The 26364-nt window shown below is 41.6% G+C and overlaps 1 protein-coding gene across 2 annotated transcripts in view; it reads left to right on the forward strand.

Annotated features, from left to right (window-relative positions):
• The window catches only part of EEFSEC (eukaryotic elongation factor, selenocysteine-tRNA specific), a 110500-nt gene extending 87404 nt beyond the window's left edge, over positions 1-23096 (forward strand). The window contains exon 7 of one of the 2 annotated variants that reach the window (XM_072347698.1): positions 19744-23096. In XM_072347698.1, coding sequence (XP_072203799.1) covers positions 19744-19928 — 185 coding nt within the window. In that variant the 3' untranslated portion in view covers positions 19929-23096. The remainder of the gene's footprint in view (positions 1-19743) is intronic. The other variant, XM_072347696.1, reaches the window with a different exon arrangement.
• Positions 23097-26364: the final 3268 nt, after the last annotated feature.

Raw genomic sequence — 26364 nt, forward strand, 5'->3', positions numbered from 1 at the left:
CAGGCTCTGTGACTATCCCACTATGAGCCAAAGGGGGTAAAGCATGGTGTTGGCTTTTGGCAGAAGTCAAATTCTGGAATTGAATGTAGAGTTCTTTGAATTTTTGCACGTTTGTATGTGAGTTTATAATTGCTATATTCATTATGGAGGTGCGAATGTAATGGATAGCAATTGTTTCAAGTCCTTTTCCCAGGTAATTTTGTAGCGCTATTTCTCCTGCTAGTAGCTGAACTTTTCACAAGCAGATGGGAGTTCTTCCACTCCATTTTCCCAGTGAATGAAGGTATTGTCCATATTCCAATGATACAGAGAGGTGAATTATTTTCATGAGACACCATGGTCCAAAACTGGCTGTAATAAGGTTACAGGTACCAAAATTGGTAGTAGGCATTACTTGCATTTTCTTGAAGAATTATGAAGAATTTGGAGAGTTGATTTTTTTTTTAATTTTTTTTTTTTTTAACCAGTAACCTTGGAAGACCTACAGCCTCTGCAAGTTAAGAGATGCTTCTGATTCTTAATTGATTTTTGAACTTTGTTTTCTTTCATCATGGTTTAAATTTGGCTTTGCTCTTAAGTTAATGCTGCTTACGTGTGTAATTTACCTTCAGCGTGACTGTTCTTGATGGTGTATGGATGGATCAGGCTCTGTGGTTTTGGTGGGAAAATATGAACTGCAGACGTGTATTCATGCTCTGGGAGCACAAAACTTTCTGAAACAATGAACAAACACAGCTCTAGGGGAGAAAATACACTTCTCAAGTTTTGTTGTAAAATAATTAGCCTTCTGTGGTAGGCATGGAAGCCACAGAGAACAGACAGGAGTTGCTTGTGATTTGACTTAAGGTTTATGACCTTGAGTAATGTGCCTGTTCAACAGCACTTAACAAAAGCATATTTGATGAAACACTGAACTCATGAATTACATTTCTAAGGAGAATCTTTTAGGAAAGAAAATTGTAAAATCGGAAATAAATCACAATCTTCAGACCTCAGTTGAGTTGTTTAAACATGAAATTAAAAGGAACTGGCAGTTTTATCAACAACAGTACTCTAAGCTTAATGATATTTTGTAACTTAACAAGAAAGGATCATATATTTCAAGATATTGCATAGAGAATTGCTGTGTTCTCAACCCGTTTTTGTGCATGGGAACACTGAGACAAAATTTGAACCTTCAAAACTTGTGAGCTAATAAGTTACACAAAACTTTTACTAGGTCTAGGTTTCTTAATTCTCAACTCAAGTGTCTGTCCATTAGGCTTTAATGTCCCAAGAGCTTGTTATATTGCAGTTTTGGGGTCATCTGTAAGGCAGTATTTGTTCCTCGCCTTTCATTGAAACAACCAACGGTTACTAGTTCAATTGTATTCTCATTTCAATCGTTGAATGCCCAGAGTCACTCCAGATTTACACATTAAAAAGCTAGCAGAATCCAGTTTACTTACAAGAGAATAGATGTGCTGTCCCTGCCACGCGCAGCAGCAAGCGGTGGTCTTCCCTGCATAGAGCTCTCAGCCTGAGGGCTAGCATGGCATTGGAGAGCCTGTTCTCTCATTGTCCTTTAGTTGCTCAATGAATTTTATTTCTCTTCTATAGTAAAAACATTCAATTTATTTATTGTTTAAAAAGAAAAAGCAGTTGGGTCCTCTGTGCTGGAATTAAAGTCATTCACAAGTGTTTCCTTTGTTGCACTACATGCAACTACTGTATGACAATGGAAACACAATTGTCATTTTCATGGAGAGCTTTTGCCATTATTTTTCACCTTTTGAGGGATCGAATCTGAAGTTAAAGCATTGCATAAAGCATTTCTGTTGAAAACTGAAAATGTCCATGGACAGCCGTACTGGTTTTTGGGTTGTAAGAAAGTCTGAAATGCACAATGGCTCTGATCATTAACTTTTCACTTTTTGTCCCTGCAACCTTAGAAGGGAGACTTGCATTTTTTTGGCATTGGCCAAGTAGTCTGGTCTTCATAGACTGGCCATCTGTAGTGTCTTTGTGCAAAGCTTTTCCCCCTGGGCACCATCCTGTGGTTTAATTTGCAGTTTCAGTTGCTGATGTATGGGCTCCTCTGTTAAGAAACTTTTATTTTCTATGCCATTATGCCTACATACTTCAGTTGATTTGTGTTGCACACAGTGTTTTCCCCGTGTTGTATTTGGAGCTGATTTGTAATGAAGTTACCGTTGTGTAATTCTGACTGAAAATGACAACTTTTATCAACAAAGCGCTTGTTTCATTTGAGAAATTCTTTTCCATTTGTGAAATATTTATCCATTGTGTGCTGCTTTTATCTTTCAAATAAAGCAAGCCACTATTTCATACATGCTGCACGTTGCGAATTGAAGAGTTGCTGGTATGTAGAGCACTGACTGCTATCAGCACACGTGAAGAGCTTCTGTAAACAATCAGTTCAAGATTGCAGAGTAACACAGGTGCAGTGAAAACTCTTGCTCTCAGCTGTACTGTCACGTTCCCGTGGATTAATGAGTTGCTGTTTATCTCAGTCATAGCGGCTGCTGGAATGTTCAAACCCTATCACAAGTGTGCTATAAATTCACAACCTCCACCAGTACCAAGAAGCTCTCAGAGGTTGTGCTTTCTGGTCACCCAGCTTCTCTTAGAGCAGCCCAGCTTCACTCCCATCTTTAGCTTGTTGTGACAGTGATGTAAAGCTATAAATATGACTCTCTGGCCATTGTATCTGTTACTCAGGTATGCCAGTGATGAGCTTGTAAGTGACGTTAATCTGGTCGGGCTTGCAAGTTTGGTGACTGTATTTTTCTAAGCAGCATGTTGAATCTAAGTCGGTAGTGTTGCAATTAGCAAATTCTGTCATTAATGTGTCCTGAAATTATGCCAAACCGTTCCAGAAGCTTACTGAATTGTAAAATGCAAACTCACCGTGTTTGGGTTGGGAATGCTGACCGCGCACGTAGTGCACACTGATCCAATGTAAGCTGAACAGTATTATGGTATTTTAAAAAGTGCAATATGTTCTGCGTGCAAAGCGGTACACGTAAACACAGTGTATGTTGTGGCTGCACATCTTCAGCTTGTGTGGTATGATGTGCACACTCATGTGCACGCCCACATGCTAAACCTTTGCGGGTCAAAAAGTGAGGATAAACTTTTGAACCCAGCTGCTCCCAAATTAAGTACATGTGCAAGGGACCACCAGAGCCGGGGTTACCGTATTCCAAGAGTGCCGGACGCTGACACCCACATACTGTGCTGCAGGAGACTTGTTCTTTCTTAGAGCCTGAAGGGTGATGCCTTGAACACACTCTGTCCGCTTCGCCCTTCCTTGTCACTGGAAAGGACAGGCGGCAGTTTGGTGACTTCTCCCTTCGTTATGGAAAGGGGACTGATACAGTAATCAGGATGCTACATATGGAGCTTTTTAAATTACTGCTCTTCAGTCTTTTGTTAGCCTTCATTATTCCTGAAGATTTTTTTTTTCAAGTCACAAAAATGACATTTTTAATATGCAGAATTAAAAAAAGGCAATATGAAGAATACGTTTTTGTCAATAAGCTTTTACCTTTTAAACCAGTTATCGAAGTTTCTGCTCTAGGTATTTTAATTGAAGATTAACTACTGTTAAAGAGTATACAAATTTAGGTAGTATATATTTGGAGTAGTAAAATAGGACTGAATAAAAAGTGGGAATAGAGCAGCCTGTCCATTATAATTTTAGATTGCGAAGTACAAACTAACTTCCATTAGAAGTCAGCACAGCCTTCTTCTAATGTTGTGGCTATTTTTCTTTTGTTCCCATGAAATTAGCTAAAAGTACACTTTGGAGCTGGAAGTCAAGCAGCTCTCATCTGGATACTCAGAACCTCTGCTGTATCTTCTAGCAAAGTGGTGTTGGTAGATTGAAGATGCATGTATAGGTGAAACCAAACCCTGAAAGTAACCATTGCTTTGTACTTCTCAATTCTGACTTGCCTCTCCTTGCTCATGTTTTTGCCCACATGGGGAAAGAAGACTCAGTAATTCCTGTTTGCAAACTGATTTTTATTGTGCCTGCAGTAGACATGGATACCACGTTGTCTTAAATACATTCACTTAAGACCCAAAGGCAGATTTCTGCTTGAGAGGGGCTTAAGGTGCTGCCTTTAGTCCAGCAACTTGTGAGTTTCAGGTGAGGTATTTGCATTCCTTCCAGAGCCAGACTCTTGGCACAGGAGACCATGGGGAAGACCTTCCTGCAAAGGGAAAAAGGACAGCCATATAGAGAACAGCTCTCTAGGACACGTTGTTTGAGCCTGTTTGGAAGGGGGCGCATCTGGTATGTTTTACAGAGATTCAACTTTTCCTTTCCTCACATAGTTTTTACTAGGGCCTGAATTTCAGCAGTGTAAACGTTTAAGTAAACTTACTGTAGACCAGCAGCCTCAATGAACTGCATGTAAAACAAACGCTTTGTGAACACTTGGAGTTCTCTCATCCTCAATATGGATGATGAGGGAATATTAGATGCTTCTGTTTAGCCCTGTGAAGGCTGAGCTAGCCTAACAAAGCACAGGGTGGGCATGCTGACCTATGCAGAGGTGGACTTCTTGAGGTGCCTGCTTGCTGGGCATGACCCAAGGTAGTTCTGCCTTGTGCTGTCTGTATGGAGTGTAGATCTCTGACAGGAGAACGTGGCTTGATGTGGTCTTGCACTGCACAGTTCCTCCTCTGCCATCCCTTGTTAAGGAAGGAACCTGGGTAAGACAGAATCTCAGGCTTGGCTTAGGGTGCTACAATGGTTCCTATGCTGCTGATGTTTTTTCCATGACATTTTCCATTTCTTTTTTTTTTTATTATTTTTTTTTTAACTGGTTGGTTGTTTTCCCCATCTGCATAAGGAGAGTGAATTTGAACCACAGATTTGACATGATGCTGCTGCAAAATCAGTACCAGCTGTTGGAATCGCAAATGGCTTCTTGGTTGCATTCGCAGAACCTGCAGTTGATCAGCTCTGCCCCCAACCATAAGTGGAGACATCAGGAACTCTGAGGTTATAGCTGGAGAGTCAGGGAGGATGGAGTTGTAACCCTGAGGCAGGAGGCTGAATAGGGAACACAGTTGCAGATGGGTATTCAAAGGGACCCTGTTTCCTCTTATTGGGTGTCTTTGTAGATGTGAAGTGCAGAGCTGACTGGAGTAGTATTGTAAAGTGAGCAAGAGGAGCTTGTGGGAAAATGCAGAATTGGTTTTGGAGAAAACTTGTTGTGAATTTGTGTCATCTCTGCTCTGTTCCCCTTCAATATCCCAATATCCTGGAAAGCCTCTGTCAGGACAAGTGGGTGAAAGATGCTCCATGCTTTGTTGGGGTCATTTGCAGGTAATTCAGGTTAATAGGCTAAGCTATATCTTTGCGTTGTTATTGAGTAACATAGTATATCAGAAACGTTATGTTAGCATAAGGCAAATGTTTAACGGTTACTTGTCAAGGAAAATAAATGTTGAAGCGTGGGAACTCTTGCTCCTGAAAAGGACTGTACTGGAACCCAAACTTAATGAAATCAGCACTCATCATACAAGATGCTGTCTTTGTGGTTTTGGTAATGGGGATAATTTATTTTTAACTTGTTTGTGTGTTTTGGCTGGTCGTATCACATCTTCTATAATTTAACGTTCCTTTCCTTCAGTGCTGCGCTCCCTGCAAACACCAGGTTTTTGGGGGAAGTTTGCAGTGCAAAATGAATTGGTGTTTTGGCGGCGTGCAGTGGCTCTTGGGGAAGGTCAGCAGTCTGCAGAACTGACTGAAACACAAGTGGTGAACCTTTCCCCTCACGCTGCCAGCTGTGGATCCAGGCACTGAAGCAGGTTGGCACTGCTGGTGGGAGTCTTCAGAGTTAAGCTGCTGTAACTTTTCTTCTCTAACCAGTCACAATTGATAATTTCTGCATTTGAGCTTTGTAAACTGTCTATATCTTATGCCTAAGCAATATCAGTAGCTGGACAATTCAAAAGCAAGGGCAGAATCTTTTTTGGGGGATGGCTCAGGAGCACTAATCTGCTCCAAGCTTTAAATCAGCTTCTCATGGTCTTGGGCAGGAGTTGTACCTGCATTTTGTTTTATTTCTCTAGCTTTTAGAACAGTCTGTGCCCTGGGAAGAGTGTGCTGAGGAAGGAAACCCAGCCCTTGGGTGCTTGCCTAGAAAAATGGCAGTATTGCTGTGGCATGGATGGATGTATTCGATTGTTACTGTGTGCTCCATCTGTCACCATCTCTGCAACTTCTGCTATCTCAGTTAATGTCTGACTTGATAAGTCTGCTTTGCCATAAACATATCACTGTGTGGCTGTGTAAGGCTTCATGTTGCTGTTTATTTGGAGCATGAGTATTGTAAAATAGCTTTAAAAAAAAATAATTTGGAATTCAAAGGTTTATTTCTGGGCTTTGTGATTACTGAGGGGAAAAAAAAGCATTAAGAAGTTGAACTGAGACTCTTGGTACTACGAAAGTAAATACGAATAACAGTTATACCTTTCAAAATAATACTAATATTTGTTTTAAATGTCTTCATTTAGAGGGCAGGGAGATGACTTCCTGTGTTTCTGAGATTCATGATGCTGAAGCAGCTTACAAAAAGGCACAGCCACATAGAAAAAGGATCTCTGACTGATTCAATTCTGTAAGAACACTTGAAAATAGTAGTAGATCCATAACACACAGAAAATCAGTTAAGGCTCGGTGGTGCTCAACTAGCATGTGCTGAGTGGGGAGAAGCAGAGTGTCTTAATTAGAACAAATGCAGGAGACTTAGTTATTGTAAACTATTTTTTCACCGCTGGAGGATTTGTGGGTGACTAAGAAACGTATAGACTTGAGTTTCTTTTAAATAGAAAGCAGATCCATGTCTTCATCCTTTGTTGGCTTGTTGACTCAATTTACTTGGATGGAATTTTTCAACATTTAAAACAAATTAAAATTCATGAATCATTTCTGCTTAAAGGCACAAACTTCCATAGATATAACCACTAAGGCTTCTAAGTGGTTACATACTGTTGTTGCACATGCAAATTATGTACTCGCTTATGAAAATGTGAAGTTTTGGAATAGGTGGGGCACGTTAGATATTGCCAGTTAAAAGATTAATATTGTGCTGTGCTTATTTTCCATTTTAGCATTGCTTTGTCTCAGCACCATTTGTTGCATAAGCAGGGATTAGTTGTAGGGCAGACGTATGTGAAGAAGACCTGATACTGCGCTAGAGGGTGGTGACGTACATCCCTTTGGTAGAGAGCGACCTTACAAAGCTCTTCTGTGCTGCCTTTGACAGCCTACAGTTTCTCAGTACTTCAGTTTTGCTGTAGTTATCCATATGCGCTCCTAAATGGTTGGGTTTGGTGCTTCTGTGCCTGCATGGTGTGACCCTGCTCAGGATGGGGAGGTGTTGGATTAGATTAAGATCAGTATTGTTTTACTTTGTAGTTGATGCAGCACACCGTGTTGTTTTATAAATTGCTTTAATGGTTGTGGCCCGTTGTTTACTGGTACAGCTAGGCGAGCTTTTTCACAAGCATTTTGTAAATGGGGCAGGCTTCATCACAAGATTTGCATTTGGAGACTTGCTTAAAACTGTGACTTGGTGAAAGGAGGTGAGCAGTCAGCTCATGTTAAACAGAAAATAACCAAATGCAAATCCAGATGAAAATATGTTTTCTTTCAGTAACGTGTTATTTCAAGGGTATTTTGAATGCCTGTTTGGAAGTTCGTTCTGTCACTCAGTGGTACCCACACACCCATCACTGTGGTGTGGCTCCCAGCACCAGGCTCTGCTTCTAATTCCCACCTGTGATCACCTCTCCTCCTCTGGGCTCCCTTGGTGGATGATCCACCTGTGAATGGCATTTCTGGGAACCTCACCCAGTGACTTCAGTGTGCCCCCTGAAGCTGCTGTGTCTGTGGGTGTTGCAGTGCCCTGTTGGCCATCACCAGTCTCGGTGTGAGCTGCTGGTGTTGGCAGACCATGAAGGACAGCAGGAGGGAAAATGAACCATGGATGTGAACCTGAAGAGCTGTTTTAGGTAAGAAAACTGGGAATAAGAAAAGGAAAAATCATCAAATCAGTCTTGGTCAAACAAAACTAAACACATTTCCAGAGTCCTTTCTTGTAGGAGGTTGTGGGGAAGGAGTTTATAGCTTATTAAAACAACGAAAACTTCACAGTAACCCAATGTTCTCATACTAAGTCTCCTATTCCACCTCAGACAACGTTTTATTTCCCTTGTAATAATTGGTTTGAACTTTCATCTGTTTCTGTGGATCAAGTAATTTTTGTGCAACTTCAGGATTTTTTTCTCTGCTTTAAAATCTTTCTTCTAAATATTTTTTTTTTTTTTTTAAATAACAAAAAAAAGAAAAGCCATGAATACATTATAATTTCAATTTTCATGGTGTGTGAGAGATTTCTGTGCTGGGTCTTTATTGTTTTTGAAGAATTCATCACCCTAGTTAAGAAGCTTAATATAAATTAAAGAAGGTATTAAGGAACATTAAGACATCAAAATGTGGAGCGTTCTTTTCCTTTCGATTGCTCCAAATGCAAACAAGTTGAATAAAATGCAATCAAAGGGCCTGTTTGGAGAACATTGAGTGGCTTTACAGCTGTGCTGTAGAGAACCTCTGGTAAGAGCATAATTCAAATAAAAAGGCCTTTCTTTCCTCCTCCTAATTCTCTTTGTTGTGGTGACAACAGAGTACAAGCCCGATAAAAATTTAATCACCTTATCTTTTTAAAGCAAATTGCATATTTGTTTACACACAATATACATAACATAAAAAAAGAAAAAAGCAGCTATCCAATCCCCCTCCCCCTTCTAATCGCATTAAAGGCCCTTGCCTAGAAGTTGAAAAAAAAGAAGGAGAAAAAAAAAAAAAGCCCACAAAAATTAAATGTTTTATTCTTTATTCTGAAGTCCCATTGTTTAGGATTGCTTTATAAAGGCAGCCCAGGGGAAGATGAATATCGCCAACTTAAACTCTGGACCCGTACGAGCAGCAGATGCCTGGGATAAGTCAGCAGAGTTGGTCCAGCTTAGTGAGCTTCTCGGATGCCTCGTGCACATCAAGATGGGAGGATTACAGCCCGGCCTGCGGATCCGGCACTGCGGTTTGAAGCTGCTTTGTAATGAATTGCCTTTGATTCTGTCACATCTGCTAACCTGAACTTTTTGCATACGGTGTGCCTTCTTGAAAGGCTGCTCTCGGAGATTCTGTATTGGTTGTGTTTACTGTAGTTGTCGTCTTTTTTCACTGGGTGGATGGGATTTTAGTCCCCTGTGTTGAATTCAGAACATATTTTGTTTCAGAGCATGGGTGTTGTTCTTTTTATTTACTGTTTTATAGGTACAAGGGTACTGGTGATAACTATGTCTTCTGGGGCACTGCTGCCTGACTGACCCAAGAGCTCCCATTCCTCACTGGGTGATTTTTCTCCCCCTTCACTTGAGTATTTAATTAGCAAGGACCAAACTTGTAAAGGAGTGTCTTGGACAACAGTGGCCCAGTTACTTGTCATGTGGATGTCTGTGTGTTTCTTTCCCTCTCTCACATCTGACTTAATACTTCATAGAGGTCCAGTGACATGGATATGCCTGGGCCCTAGGTCTAGTAGCTTGGAGCCGCAGTTGTGGCTGTATGTACAACAGAATACATGAATATCCAGATCCAGCGAGTCAAACTAGTGATGGAGTCCAATGAAAAAGAGACTTCTTGTCAAGCTGGCTATGTAAAAGTGCTATGGGAGTTTGTGACTTTATACTAAGTATTTGTGCCAGGACTCATGGAAGGGATCACAAAGCTGCATGTGAGCACAAAAGTAAGCTGTGCTGAATAGTGAGCAATGAAGGGCAAGTTACAGCTCAGCATAGCTGCTTAACCATCAATATTTATTGTGCTTGTGTAATCCTGGGGAGCTGAGATTCTCTGAAAGAGAGGGTGAGTTCCCTTTGATAAAAAGGAATCCCCAACAACAGCACAGCACCAAATGCCTGTTGTTGCTAGAGAGAATGTTCAGTTCTAAAAACAAGCAAACTTCCTCTCCTCCTGGTCCAAGTAACTGTGATTTTAAGGTACTTCTCTCTTGGAGCGTTTTGAATGGTCATGGATGTTAATGCTGACCTACCTGTAATTTTCAAATGGTTGACTTGTACCAAGAGCCTGTGTACATTCCTATTACATATATTGGTATTAATAATTTAACGTCCTTATTACTTCAGTTTTTTCTCAGCTGCTCTTGCTGTGTGCTGGGCATTTCCCATGCACCCAAGTTGGCCTTTTTTGTTTCAGGGAGTTTGAGGAATGTGTGGACTAAAAGCACAGTATCAACAACATAAGCAGCTCTGCCTGTTTCCTCTTTCTGGGAGAGCTCTTCCAGCTGGCATGCTGAGGCAATGACTGGAGTAGCACTTGGGCACGACCTCAGTGACTGCATGGACTTTGAGTGACCATCCAGTGAAAACAGCTTATGAATAATTGCTGGTATAGTAATTAACTGACATAATTGCAGCCTTGTTAATGCTCTGAAAGCGCATCTATAGCCGCTGCAAATATTACCTTGAAAATCCTCTCCCTAAGGCTAATGGGACAGTGTGAAGATCAAAAGATTACCATGGTGGCTGTTCTGTAGCTCTGCCAGTTAGTTCTTGTGGTGTGTGTACATGTAAATTGCACAGCCAAGACCTTGTAATTGCAGCACCCTGGAGTCTCTGATGTGACCTGTGTTAATGTTTGGCAAACAGAAACAACAAATTGCAGGATGCATGTAAACCATGGGCTATGTCCCAGGTATGCAAAATGTGAAGACTTCTTTAGGAGGTTGCCCCAGAAAGGTGTAGCCAACAAATGTTGGTTGTCATGCAATGGAACTGCAACTGAAATACATGCTGACCTTGTAAGACGAAGTCAGGTTTGATATTCTTGACTGATGTGCATTGCAGTATGGCCAGCTAGCCCAAGTGTCACTGCATTTTGGGGGTACTTTCTGGGGCTTTGGGGCTGAAGAGTATGTTGGGTTAGGATGTATTTTGGAAAGCCCACAGTGGGAACTGCAGGTAGGCTTCTAAAATGTGTCTGGGTTTACATATCTAATGAAGTGCTCATATAGCAAGGCTATGATAGACTGGGTATTTGTAGGGCACAGAAAACTGTCCTACTTGATGGCTTCAGGTAACAGTAATTATTTGTCATAAATTTTGACAAAAAAAAACAAACGAACCACCAGGTGAAAATACAGTTACATGATGTAGATTTGGGAATGAATAATATTCCCTGAGCATCTTGCTGTAAAAGGGGAAGCACAAGACAAAATGAATGGCACGCACTCTCAGCACTGTGGTACACTGAATGTCCTCAATCTGGATAGCGAGTGTGGGACGATGGAGAGGGAGAGACAAGCAAGGCATGTATAGGAACGGGTGATATTGATAACCGTTCGGCTGCTGATAGATTCTGTGTGTCACTGGAGCCTGGGCTCTGTTTAGCAATACAAAGAATATCAGACTGAAAATCAATACGCTGACTTCATGCAGAGGGTATGGCAGACTAATTAACGAAAAAAAGCTGTACCAATGGAGCCTATAAAACTCTTCCTGACCTTGAGAAAAGTCCCAGAGAGCTGTGGGAAACTCCAGACCGTCCCCTCTGAACTTTTTTGTGTTGTTGCTTAAATATAGTAACTGCTTTTTTAATTAAAAAGAAAAATTAGATGGCGTTTCAAATTGTGTCCATGGTGCCTTGGGGACCTATTACAGTACAAATTACCCTGTACTATTTAGCGAGGGCTTGTTTACTATTGTGTGAAGCAAGGGTTACCAGTGTAAGGATGTAGGACAAGAAGGGCCCTTCTTTGAAAGCTTGGCTCTGCACATGAAAGTGACGCCAGCAATTGGAAGCAATTTGTGGAATTGTTTGATTATATTAATTATGGCACCAGCAAACAGTGCTTGGGAAACAGTTTTGTTTTCTTGCATTCTTTCTTGATTGCTTGCAGCAAAAGCCAAGATACAAAATGTGCCTTTAAGGGCTGCCGGAGAGCGCAGCTTAAGCCATTGTGTGGAGCTGGCACTGAGCTTGAAAGGGCTGTGTCCAGCTGACGTGAGAGATTTCCAAATACAGCTTTGGCCTCAGCTTCACCTAGGTCAGCCTCTTGAATTAAAACAGCTTCTGTCTTCCTCATCAAGGAAGATTAGCTCTTTCCCTACTAAGTAGGAGCCCATAATGAAATCCGTGTTATTTCTAGATTATCACCTCTTACAATCATGTATCTCAGTCCAAAAGCCTGTATAAACTTAACAAATTGATACACAAGACTCAGGTCAGTTCAGCACTGAACTGCAGCCATCTGGGATGTGGCACAGGGCAGCTGTTCCCTAATTTATGGGAAAACGTTTTGGTAGTTGAGGATTTCCCACCCAGAGCCCACCAGGCTGAACCTGCAGGGACAGCTCTGCAGGCTGACACAGCAGTGGTTGGGCAGTAGGTGAGCAGTTACTGCTTGGAGTGGCTGTAAGACTTTCTTTCCAATCTTTGTCTTCAAACAGTGAATACAGATACTTTGTGTAGATCCCAAGGCATTAGTGTGATTCTCTTTTGGAAGAAGGGGGTACACTTTCTGGTTTCCTTGGAGGCTGATGCTCTCCCTGGCCAGCTTCACGTTGTTGTTGTGTTAATATCCACAAGCCAGGCAAGATGATAATAGCAGATCTTTTACCAGCCAAAGGAGAAAAATAGATCTATTCTGAAGTTTGAAACCCCAGCAAAATGTTTCTGAAGAGAGCTGATGAGATGTGGGAAAAGGTGGTGTGAATTCAAAAGAGCATTACTGGAGAACTGTGAATATTTATGCAAGTAAAATTTGTTGCCTGATCTGTGGAAGTAACTGAGGCTTAAATTCCAAGCTCCTGAGTGTGGCAGCAGGAATATCCCTTGTTTCTTGAGTGATGGTCAACTATTGCATCAAAATTGACTAGGTGGTTGTAATTACAGTTGTTATCACGGTGATTAATGCTTAGGAGTAGGGCAGACCAGCTCCAGTAGGAGCATTGTGCACAAACCTTTTGATTAGCTGGGCTGATGGTTGCTGACCCTGACGTCAGGTAGAGAATTCCTGCCTGGTCCTGGACTCTTAATTAGTTTAGGACACAGTTTTCATCCCTGCTTTTTCTGAAGCACCATATATTAATGACAAGTGGATGGGATGCTTGTCCTTTCTGTTAGGGCCAGCAGCCTCTCAATTGCCAGTAACTAGTCGTGATGTGGCATATCTGATGTTCCTAATACAGGGTTTATGGGCAGAGCAATATATTAGTGTTGTTCATGGAAGGCCTAGAAAGATGTCCTGACCAGCTCAGGTTTTCTTTGCTGAGTATCAGTGGAGAAAAATGGCCACCTTGCTTGCAATAAAATGAGAAGTTTGAGTATTGGATATTTTTGCTGGGTAGCAACTCTGATTTTCTGCTAATGTAATATAAAGAATTCATGCAAAGAGATGTGCTGTTTTCTGTTATCTTTTCCATCTGACCGTAAAGAAAAGTTTAAGCAGAAGAATTTGGTTAAATAGATCCTCTGATTTTTTTTATTTTTTTTTTAATTTTTTTTTTTTTTTTTTTTTTTTTTTTTTTTGAGGGGTCCTTTTCCTTTTTATTCAAAACACCGGGTAATTACTTTAGGGATAATTGCACAAGCAGTTTGTTTTTAACTGCTATACTGAACTGCTGGATTATGAAGTCCCACAGTACCAGCAAGAAGTTTTCCTTTCAGTGGTCAGTCACTGCCCTAAGCTTGATAGGAGCCCAGTCTGTTCTGTCCCAAGCACAGCAGACTGACCCCTACGTGGGGCTCTGATCATTTCTGATTTTCAGGTCAACTGGGTTTTGTACTCCCTGTTAGCAGGAGCGTTGGTGCGGTCACACACTCCTTAACTGTGTAATGAGGGCTCAGGCTCTGAGGGTTCCAGTTAAGGAAATCCTGAAATTGTGAAGACCGTCTGTTACGAATAATCCATTGTGAGGGAGGATTATCCCCAAACCTTTGCCTGCTTCAAGTTTTGCTCTTTTCTTTACTTCTCTCAGGAAGAAAGAAAAATGTCTGCCTGTCATAATAGAAGGTTACGTTTGCCTGGACTGAAAGTTATTTGTGACTTCAAGTGTGCTTTGCTAACTCTGAGTTTCTGTCAGTTTTTAACATTTGGATGTTGACAGGAGACAAGAAATTTCAAGTTCTTGTCTTCTGCTGCAGTGGTGGAAGGAAGGAAATAGGGTATTTTATTCCCAGAAGTGAGAAGCAAGGTTGGCTCGCTTGTTCCTGGATGGATGGGGAGGTTTAGAAATAGTAGCAAGAACAGACTAGGAAATCATTTAACAGAGAATGCAAACTGAAATGTTTTCTATCCCAGTGATAGCTACTGATGTAGATTCGATCTTTTTCCTTGCACTGTGGCAAGAATCATGACTCCTCTGGGCCAACACCTTCCCAGCAAACCATGGCAAGTACCACTGCTGGTACTTACTGAGATATACTCACTGATTTTTCTATTGCTGTCAATGGGGGTTTCTTTATTGTCATATGGAAACCAACTTTTCAGGAGGCTTGAAATCTTGAAAAAATATATATATTTTTACTATTACAATTCTCAGTTCTGTAAGAAAACTGCAGTCATCCATGCTAGCTAATACCTTTGTGTTCCTCAGCACTGGCCAGTGCACTTAGCTTTTTTTTTCTGCCTCTGTACATCTGAGAAGGGAGCTGTTCAGGGAAATAAATTATTCTTGGCTGTGTGGGAGAGCATGCCCAGTACCTCTATTATTGCACCTGTTTTCAATGATGTGTTTATCAGTTGCTTAAAAATTACTTCTGTCTCTGGCTGGGCTACAAGGAGATATTATTATCTGGCTTCTCATCCACAGTGTGTCTAGTATTCTGCCTTCTAAATCTTCCATTCAAGTATTTCATTGTTTTTGAAGGAGGTGGGGCTATTCCTGGTTATCAAAGAGAGAAGATGTGGAAGTAGGAAGTAGAAACTTGGAAATGGGAAATTGGAAGATGAAAGTTGAGAAAGGAAGGAGATACAACTGCTGAAATGCTGAACTGGGAGTCAGGTCACTCTTGATGATTCTTTCAAGGAGCAGAAGAGGCAAAAGGGGAAAAAAAAAGATGGCTTTTGTAAGGAATGATAACATGAAGTGAAGGAGAATGTGTTGTGAGGAAATAACACAAAAGGAAACTAGTCTTAACCTTGTAAGCAACAATGAAATGAAAATATACATAGGGGAAAAAGCATGGCATTGGTTTAATCCATAATCTAATCCAATCCTGCAGTTGGATTAGAAAAAGGAATGAGAATGCACCAGCTTTCCACTTAACTGAAGCAGCGGTGGTAAAACAAAGCACAAGCAAATCTTGGTGCCTGTGGCTATTTATGTTTCGTATGCACTGGCTGTGATTTGTATTCTGGCTGGTGCTGCCAACAGCCAGGTGTGGAGGTGGTCCCCTGGGCACAGAGTGGGGGACCCTGGGGGTCAGCGTGGGGTTGTTGTCACTGTACATCCTCCATTGCAGACAGGTCTGGTTAACTTCCATATAAAGAGAAAATGAAACTTTAGAGAAACCTTAAAACTTGCATAGATATGGCTGTCTTTGCTTCAGATGTAAGAAAAAAAAAGTGAGAAATTGATAGCCAGTATTTATAAACAAGAGTTCTACAATGTGAAATTGACACTAAATTGCTAAAATCTTTGTGTTTCCCTGCAAACTCAATCCGACTCCTTGTATGAGTGATAGTAGAGCTCCGGATCACAGTGAAGCGTTTGAACGTAAGACACTGCTAATCATTAGGAAGTTGGCTTTTATTTGCTCAACCTGTTTAAAATATTGTCTTTATCTCGTATGTTTTGCATGTGGAAATGTTCTTAAACTTGGAAAGCATTTTCCTGGTGTGGTATTGCTTTTCATTTGAGTTTCAGTAATGCACGTTTTGTGAATGCCTCCGTTTAGGGTAATCTTTGGGGCTGTGCTGAGACAAAGGATCAGAGTCTGTGTTCTTAATTAGTAATTATTAGTAACAGTTAAAACTAAAAGCGTGCTGCATTAAACTATTTTCCTGCCAGATACTGTATCTAACGTGGGTTAGCTGATGCTATGAGTATACTTTACATAAGACCTGGGTGCTTCTTGTTACAGACATGGTTATGATGGGTGGGAATGAATTTGCTAAGCTTTCAGATATTTTCTATGCCTCTGAGGACTGCCCATTAATAATATTAATATATAGGTATTTCCCACAGTTGTATGCGAGGCATTTCTTAGGACTTTGAAGCTGAAGTCTTTCTTAACACGCGGACCTTTTCAATTTAATCCATTAGCAACTTGGCAAAATAAAGTAATTGTCCAACAGAGGAAGAAAAAAAAATCTATTAACATTTGCTACAAATCCGAGTAGTACAGGCAGCACTTAATTAATGGAACAGATTTCTCACTATGTATTCAAGCTAACATAGCTATTGTTCAGCAGAGATTAGACCCTTAATGTAAGTAAGTTAAACTAGACCTCCATCTAAAAATATCCGTCATTTCAGCTATTAAAGGTCTGATGTCTTCTTTGGTGACAGATATATTTCCCTTCATTTCCTTGGTTTTGTAAAACGCAAGGCGTGCATTGTGTGTAACGCGAGAGACGCGCGGAGGTAGATGAGCCCGCGATTACAGCGCCTGTCTGCCACTGCCTGCTCCTTTGTGCCGCTCTGCCGCAGAGCCTCGCCAGCCCCGAGACCTCCTGGCACCGCAGCAGGGAAACAGAAAACGCCGTTTGTTAGGGTACGATGCCAGCCACCTAATCTGTTTGCAGAGTGTGGGCCGTGGGATCTGATTAGGTAATTTAGATACCTTGTGAATTTAATAATACCTGAGCTGCCTTTGGCTGCCAGCCCATAATTTCGCTCATAGGAACCACTGCGTTCTTCCATTTCTTTTTGTAAACTTCTTGCCCAGAATACCGTATTCAAATCCAGCTGGGTGTTAACAGCTGCAGGTGGGGTACTTTTACTTCCCCACATTTGGAAGTTGAGGCGATGTCTTGCAGGAGGTGAGATCACTTGGTTTTAACGTGTTTTTCCCCAGTGCAGTTCCACACACAGTGTATGTTGTTCTTGAAAATGGATTTTCTAGTGTGGGATTCCTCATTTATCCACCTGAGCGGCTGTGCTCAGTGCTGGGACATAGATGCTCATCTCCTGGGGGGGATCTCAGCAGCAGGAACTCTGCTCCATGCACCCAAAAGAGAAACCCCAGGCTGCCGTGTCAGTGTCTCAACTTCTCCCTTCCTCTCTCCTTTCCATCAATTAGTGATCTTAGAAATCAGTCTCACAAAGCCCTCTAATGTAAATAGAAGCATTTTAGAATTTGTTTCCTTAAGTTAATTTAAAGTGCCTCTCACTGAGAGGTTTTAGAGTTAAATGTCTTTCTTAAACAGCAATGTGCCAGTAGCAGCAATGCAGCAATAAGAAGAGCCAGAAAGGGAAACCAACCAGCGAGCAAAATGCAGTGTTTTTAAGTTAATGGGCATCTTGGAAAGTGGAGGGAGATGCTGCTCAGGGGCACTGTGTTAAGGTTGGTCAAAGCAGTATAAAATGTACAGTAGGAAATAAATCCTGCAAAGGTAAAGATTGGGACGGTGTGAGGTCACTCCTTTTGCCATTTTTGCTTTCTTTTGCTTGGTTTATAGGCATATGATTTAGCTGAGAAGTTTTGGTGATGGTTGGACTGGATGATCTTTTAGGTCTTTTCCAACCTCGATAATTCTGTGATTCTGTTTCGACTGTTGCTGTTTTTTCTAGCAGCACCTGAGATGTTCTTTGAGCTTTTCAAATAGGAAGGATGTTACTCTTCGTGTGATGATAAATAATTCTGCGTAATGAAGATGGAGTGATGGTGAGGCTAATGATATTAATGGGATTTGTATGAAAGCATCCGATTAAAAAAAATAAGTGAAGCAGCTGCATCAAACATGACTATACAATGTAATAAAACCAAATAATAAATGTGCTCGAGCCACATCATATTATCTAGTTTGATTAATTGAACCTTACACGTGCAAAATGGTCATTATCAGGGTTCTCAACCGTCAAGGAAAAACTGGCTCAATTATTTCCACAATGAAACAATCATTGCTTTTTTGTGCACCATCTGAAAAGAGAAATCTGCTGCTGACTCGGCTGCAGGATACAAGGCCCCACAGGACGATGTCAGTTCTGCCTAACATAGGCCTTCTGCAGCCTTGGTACTAGGTGTACTTTCAGTCCCTTGCATCGTGTTGCTTCTCTTTTGTGCCGTTTTGTGTTTTTTGGGTTGTTTGTTGTTGTTTTTTTTGAGAGACTCTGCAGGTCCCCACACGGCTGTGCTGCAGGGCTGCTCTCAGAAGCCGTGGTTATGAAATGCAAACGGGCAGCTCCCTGGTGGTGCTTCAGTGCTTGCCTGCTTCCCACCTTCTCTCTGTGTGGGTGGTGATGCTGTCAGAGCAGTTAACTGCTGCCCTGCAGGGTGAGTGCCCGGGCTGTGCAGCCGTGTCCCTGCAGCCAGCTGGAAGTGCTCTGCATGTCTGGAGCGGAGCTGATCACCTGCGAGCGTAGACCTCCTGTCTCCAGCAAATCATAAGCATCTCGAGCTTTTTGTCAGGCTGCGATATGAGAATCCGCATCTGAATTTCAGTATGAGGGGAGAGAAGCCGATTAAGTGTTTGAGATAAGGTTATGTGACACCGCGGGTTAAAAATACCTGAACTGAACTTGGCCTGATGCCTGAAAACCACGTCTCGGTGTGCTCAGGTGGTGCTGAATGTGCTCCCAAGGAGCGGTGCTGTCTTCTGCTTTAAAGAGGTAGTTCCTCAGGAGTGGTCTTGTAGGAGCTGCATCTCCTATTTTACGGTGCTTCTTTGGATATTTGCATTTTGCTTTTCTTTAAAACGTCACCATCGAGTCAAAAGATAAAAATTTAAATCAACCTGACTCATCTAGGAGGGAAAAGACAAATGTTTGTTTGCACGTGAGTGGCTGGAGAAAGGCTGATGTTTGGAGTTCAGATCCCCAGATGTGCAGGTTAATTCCAGTTCCCTTAAGAAGTGAGCTGTAACCCTGAGCTGCTCTGTAGGCCAAGCAAAAAAGGAGAGCATCGTTTGCTAAAACCAACCAGTGGCAGGTCTGGGAAATAAGATACTAAAGCACCTTAGTCTTAGGGCTGTATACTTCAGTATTTTAGCTGTTATTTCTCATTTGTGACCTGTATTTCTACAAATACTCTCAGTAATGAGAAGAAACTCTGGGAACTGTATGCAAATAATAGGGAAGGTCTGCTGGGTAAAAGCTTACCTCAGCCAGGTAAGTTATTCTGACCTGGTTACATTTTGGTCTGTATTTAATACTTGAAAAGCTTGGCCAGTTTAGGGAGGTGTGTGTCAGGTTGTGGGTGTGGGAATGAATGGATCTGGGGGTGATCATGGAGGAGTTTGCACTGGATTTGGGGTACAGCTGTTGTGAACTGTGTTCGAATGCCTCTCTTGTCACGTAACTTAGCATAGTCCAGGAGTGTGATACAGGAATGTTACCTTCCTGATGTATCAGATGCATTTTCATATTTTCCTTGGTTGATTTCAGAAGTAAAGTTGCCTGTTCATTTTTTCCAGACACGCTGCAATGTGTAGTTGAGCTGTTTGGTCATGTATGTTCTTGTTTGTTTTTTAACAGGTGGGCTGAAGCCAGAGACAAAGACACTTCTCAGCGCTGCCTCCAAGAAAAAATCTAAGGCAGGGAAGGGGGATGCAAACAAAGAGGATGAAAGCAGCAAGAATGATTCGGCCCAACCTGTTACCATCACTCTTCTTTTTAAAAGATACGTCTTTGACACACAGAAGAAAATGATTCAATCCTGAGGAAGCAAAGAGGCCTCCGAGCCCACCAGAAAGACCAGACTCTGGAATGAATTCAGATGGAATGTGTTCCTTGCCTGAATGCGTTAGACCTGTTCCTTCCTCGCAGAGCTTGGAAGCTCCTGCTGTGACTCTGTGTTCACTTTTGAAACCTCTTCAATCTGCTTTTATTCTGTTAAGATCTGCTTATCTTGTCATCTCGATGATGTGAATCTTTACGGCCTCTTGAAGAATGCCACCTGCCAAATGGCAGCGTTGGGGTGTGCATTCTAATAGCAGTGCTTTTCTACTGAGTTGTTTCAAGGTTTCACGTAATCTGAAAGTTTGCCATCAATGTTGATCTAAATGCAGTCAAGATGTAAATTTCGTGCGACTTGCAAAGTGAAGCTGATTTGCCTAGGTTCTCTTCCCCAAGTGAAGAGCAGGACAAAAAGCACGTGATATAATAGGTGGAACCTAGAATGGATATTTCAGATTCCTTCAGCTGCAACTATGTAAGATGTTATCTGAGAGTTGGTATGGATCTTTGTTATAAATGATTTCTATCTAGAAATGTTTTTCGTATTAAACATAATGATGCGTATAACTGAGAGTCTTAATTGTTCTGTCTGCTGTTCCAAAGGCTCAGAACCTATTTTTGGTGAGTTTTTTCTGTAGCTTTTTTGAATTTCCTGCTGTTTCTGTGTTGAATCCTACTCCGGAATTCTTTTATTTTCTTCTTTTTTTTGTAACCTAAATGCCTTTTTGTGTTTGACAGAAGAAGTTGCCTCTGGAAATAGTCAGGGGGCTTTCTTTCATTAAAATAATGGTAGAAGATTGCAGCATAAAGCTTGTAAAATGAATATCTCCAAGATGCTTTAGAAACCATTAGTTGTTTAATAGAGATTTCATGGCTGCTTTAGTTCTTCCTCTGGATTTCATGTCCTAGGGTCCTGCGGAGGAGAGGGAGCACTGGCAGTATCCCTTCTTTCTTATTTAGAAATCACAGAACACCGTAATGTAAAAACTAACAGTAATTCCACAGGGATGGAAGTCTTGAACAGAAATTGGATTCTGGGTCTGGCAGCACAGAAGGTACTAGCTCCTGTATGCTCAACACAACGAGTACCTGTTGATGTTAAATAGCAGCCCGTGATACCTTCAGTGGAGCCAGCCATGGGCGATGGTGTGAGTTAGATGTACGTGGAATAAAGCAATGGTAACAGATCGTTTTGCTTATTTATCAAAGTGTTATTAATCAAATACCCATTGTTGGGCATGAATCCATTTTACTAACATAATCCTATTTTTCTCCCTTTTTCACTTCCTTTTAATATCCAGGTAACCAAAGTGGGCAGAAACGGCAAAAAATCTCAGCTATTGTGTGAAGGTGTTTACAACTGGATAGTGCTGAGACGAGGCAAGTCAGGTGTTCAAACTAGGTTGATGGTGCCCCTTTAAATCAGAACAGAATTAGTGCTTTGTGGAATAATCCCAAACAGTTTCTGCTGAGTGAGTCCCAGCAAAGCTTTAGCACATCCCATAAGATTATGGGGTATGCTTTCAGTGTGATCCCAGAGGAATTAGGCAGACAACTTCAGCTATGGCTTAACGTGGCTTGTGCTGCCAGCCTTGCTGGAAAATGTGTCCTTCTATAATGAAAAAAAAAATGCATTTCACACCTCTGTCACCTCTCCTTCCCTATTTCTCTTCTTTTCCCAGACACCCCTAAAGGCAGTCTTTCGAAAGAATATTTTTTGTTATCTTTCTATTTAAGCCTTTATCAAATCCTGTTTTGTACCCTGCACTGTTGCTTCTGCTTAAGATACTGCAGCGATGGAAGCTGGAGAAACAGATGACAGAAGGGATGCCATTATTGCCATACTATGTTAGCCTAAGAATTACTGGGTATTAAAAAGCCTCTCTAATAAAAAAAAAACAAAAGTGAATTATTGGGGAGTTTGTTTTTATCTGTATAGATTAATGTCCTTGCCAAATTTTAAACGAGTAAATAAATTCCTCTAACTCAGCTTAGAGTTTTGGAAAGAAAAGGATGCGCATCCTGAAAAGTATCCTGCTGTAGGATATCATTGGCTGCTCAGCGGTTGCTGGTCTTGCCTTACAAATGAGAAAGACCAAGACCCTGTAAGCGTGTTATTGAGCAGTTCTGGAGAGGGGGCCTGATGTCAGCGTTCCAGTGGCACGTGTATTTTTAGAAGGCGTTATCTGATTGTTTTCCCTCTCTGTTGCTGACTGTCCATAGCAGCCTCAGTGAGTCAATCGTTACACAGCTTGATGTGTTTGAAAACTCTTTAGTGCTGCATGCTGACAGCTCTGCAGCTCTCTGCTTGGCTCCTCACCAGTCATTTGGTGTGGAGCGTCCCACAGTTTGTTTGCTTGGGGCGCTCCTTTAACAAAGCTGTACCTCCATCCCTTTCTCCAGTCTTTTGTAATGCATGTTTTTTAACCTGTACCCCAATCTTTTTCTATCATCTCTGGTCTGGAACACTTACTTGGCATCATTGTTCCATCCCTTCAGTCCAAGATCTGCCTTCCTCCCAGCTGCTCCTATTTCCAGGCATTTTGCATCTCCCACTTCTGCCTCTGGAGAAGGAGGCAGAAATGCGGGCAGCACATATACCATAAAAACTTCATGTGAGTACCTTCACCTGCCACCATTTTCTGCCCCAGTGCTTTGTATTCCTCTACAAAAGCCCCTCATTTTGCTCCCCCAGCAGAGATCTGTGTAGGATGGAGTGCTGCAGAGGGATCTGGTGGAGGCTGTTTGGTTTTTGTTTTTTTCCCTAGCTTTAATTCTAAAAGGAGAACTTATATGTGCCTAAGAACTTTGATTATAATGTGCTGTTACTGCAGATCTCTGGCTGCTGTCCTGAGGCTGTTGGATACACACTCGAAAAAGGGTGAAATGGTGGAACAAAATGATTATGGGAAAATCAAAGCTTTTAAAGACATTTGTAGGATGAACAGATGTTCAAACATTCTTTTATTTGGTTTCCAGACAGACGTAGAGACTTACCTTTCATCCTCGTAATCAGTACATTATGCTGTAATTTGTAAAAATGGCATTAAAAAAATATTAACAGGGTCATATTGTGATCTGCTGACACTGTGTCATTAAGCCGTGAAGTTAAGAACGGCAAATGGGAACAGGGGTTAAATGTTGCAGAATGTACCGTATTGTCAGACTGCGTTATAATGAATCCAAAATGGAATAAAGATGTAAGGAGGTTGTTTTATTTTTTTTCCTTTTACGAAGGTTGTCAGTGCTGCAAAATTAGGAATTATGATGGCTGTGCAGATGTTCTGTGTGTAATACATCGCTGGGTTGTGGGGAGAGCAGCAGTGAGAAAAGCTTTGTTTTTCCAAGCCTGTTTTCTGCTTTTCCTCAGGATTCCTTTTGGTCCTGCAGCTTGCCTTGCGATCCTGCCAGAGGTCTCGAACTGAGAGGATCAGAGCATGCAGTCGTGGTGGCTGAGATTCAGTAGGTGGCATCCTTTGCTTGTGACCAAAGCTGAATCTCCCCACCAAGAAACAGGGGATGTGCTGCCATTGATAATGAAGATTTCAGATTAAAATTTGCAAGCCATCTCTCAAAGAGCAGTTTCTACTAAATGCTGCAGAGCTTCTGGTTACTGGGGTAGAGCCATTAAGTGGTTGGAATGTCTTTTCCTCGCTTCCTGCCACGTGTGGCAATATATTGCAGTGCCTGACCATGGAAGCAATGATGAGCCACCTGCTCTGGCAGGATTCTTAGGGTGCATACAGCAAGCGTTTGGGGTGCTCGTAGGGCTGAGCAGCCATCGGGTGGCAGAGCAGTGATGCTGTGTCCTCCAGCAGCCATGCTTCACCCCAGGACAGGTTGCATTTCACTGCTGGGAGTGTGCAGGCTGTGTAGTTACATCTGTAAAGAGCTCTGAGTTCTTGTGAAATGAAGGATGAAAGGCAGCAGAGGAGTGATACTTATTAGCAGTTTTAAAAACCTTTGGCGTTTTCCTTCTGTTGCCATCCCCAGTGGGCTGAAGAGTTCTTTATTTACAAACACACGAGCTTTTAACTAACTTATTAACTGAGTATATAAGCAGAATGATTTTAAAATAAACCCTGGCTTAGGGAGCTCACCTGCTGAGTGGGGAGCAGGGGGAGAACTGTAGGATTACATTCTAGTGAAGCCAGTCTAGATGGTGGACGTCCAGAAAGAATTCAAGGCTTGGGAGGCTGGATTTAAGAAAGGTACTGAAGAAAGGGGAGCAGGAATCCCCACCAGTTCTACTGTTCTGCACAAAAATAGGCTAGAGGCACTGTTTGAGTAGGACTGTAGCTTCACTACAGACACTGTGTATGAGGAGAGTATGAATACGGTGGTTCCACTTGTTTTTTATGGTCAGTACCAAAATAGGGTCTGTCCCACATCTGTCTTACATGCAGAGCTGTTTTTATTTCCAGTTGTTAGTGGACTTTGAGTTTGGGATAGAATGTGTTTTCCATTTCTCGGTGTTACAGTTCTTTTATTTTTGTGTGAATGACTGCTTTTCCAGGATCAAGAATGAAACCTTGGTTTCCCCCATTAAGATGACTGTTGCTTGTAAAAGATGAACTCATAAAGGGATCTCTTTGTTCCAGACTGCTGCACCTTTCTACTATATATATATATATATATATATGTAGTATATATAATATATATATAATTTTTGTAATGGAAGGCCAGAGAGGGACTCCCATCTCATTCTTTCTGGAGCTTATGTTCAGGATCAGCTTTGAAAAGAGCTCATTAAACATCAGCAGAAAAAAGCAGCAGGATCTTGCTAAATCTCAGCCCAGTCCCGCTTTCTCTCAACAATCTCACTCTCTTTTGCCTGTTGAGGACTTGCACATTCCTGTATTTGTTGCAGTTCACATTTCTTAACCAAAAGATAATTTGAGGTCTGCCTTGCAAGCTGCAAAACAAACCTGGTAGTGACTGAGGTGCCCACTAGCAGTGTTGTGTTGGCTGAACTGGTGTGATTATTCATAATCCCTTCGAAATCTTGTCTGTTCATTAGCTCTAGAAGGTTCTGTTTAGATCAATTTCTTCTCCTTATCTTTGACTGAAAGTCCTGCAGTCGTTTTCTTGTTTTGGTTGCTCATTCCTAGATTTCTCGAGGGTCTCATTCACGTCAATCAGATTCCATCCTCCTTGGACTGCAAAGCTGCTTTTATTAGGCTCTATATAGCCCTCACAGACGTGTAGGAACCAGTTCTTTTATACCACTTCTCTGTGAAAACTGATATTTTAGTGCCCCTAGGTTCAGCCTGACAATTAGGAGAAATCCATGTCCTCACAATGAATTCATTCCCCAAAATAGCATTCCATAAGGCCAAGCTGAAACTTAGGTCCCCTATGGTGTTTTTTTGCTGAAATTTCTTTATTTTAAGCAAAACAAGCAATCTGTTATTTTGTTTTTCTTAGATTTGATTACAGAGAAGCTTCAGCTGGACTCTGCACCCTCCATGTGAGAACACTGTCTTATTGCCTGGAAAGGCCAAGGTCTTTCAGCAGCTCTTCCAAACAACATCAGATTACTCAAAGATTTTCCACGTTGGTGCCCACCTGCTTGTCTAGCAAATATTGCCTTTCTCTGGTAGCTAAAATGGGCAGAAGGGTAGCTCTGTCCAGAACGGTTTGCTTAAAATACTAATAAGATCTGTTAGAGAGCAACAGAGACCACCTTCAGTTTGTGGATAAGGCTTGCTAATTTGCAACATTAGTTTTGGTGGTTAGTGTTGTGGTTTTTTTTCCCCCCTTAATTAGAAATTTTAATTACTGCATGCTGTGTATTAAGATGTTAAAGCTTTGACTGGCAGTTTGGAATTGCAGAAGGATCAGCTGTCTCTGTAGGGCTGTAGCACAGCAGGGATTAGCTTGCACCCTTCTGCCTGCAGGTGTGTTTTGTTTCTTGAGTCAAATCATCAGAAAATGTTCTTCATGGTAGCATTCATTTTCCTGATCAGGTCTTGTCCATTCCAAGGGACACGAGTTTAGAGGAGATTTAGAGATTTGCTGATCATATATTGATAGGGTGAAAAGAAAATCTCAAAACTGAATGACAAATAGGTCAATTGTTGGACTCTTTCACCACGGCGCTGGAGCAGCCTTGCCCATTTCTTTGCTGTGCCAGAGAAGATTCCCTGTCTGCATCTTTGGAAATCAGTTATTATGAGCTCTCATTTTCAGTCCTGCCCAGTAACATAGAAGAGAGATGCCTAAAGAGTTTTTACCATCTTTGATCTGCTAATGTCAGCTGTCTAACACATCATGCACAGCATGCTGCTGAACATGAGGGAGCCTTGAGGGCAGATGTGCTTTGTGTTCTTCAAGCTCCCTTCATTTTTCTCTCTCCCGCTTTAAAGCAGATTCATGGGAAGATAGGGATAGATTCTAAAGCATCTACTGTTTCCAGCA

Source organism: Excalfactoria chinensis, chromosome 12 (genome assembly GCF_039878825.1).
Source record: "Excalfactoria chinensis isolate bCotChi1 chromosome 12, bCotChi1.hap2, whole genome shotgun sequence".
Taxonomy (NCBI): domain Eukaryota; kingdom Metazoa; phylum Chordata; class Aves; order Galliformes; family Phasianidae; genus Excalfactoria; species Excalfactoria chinensis.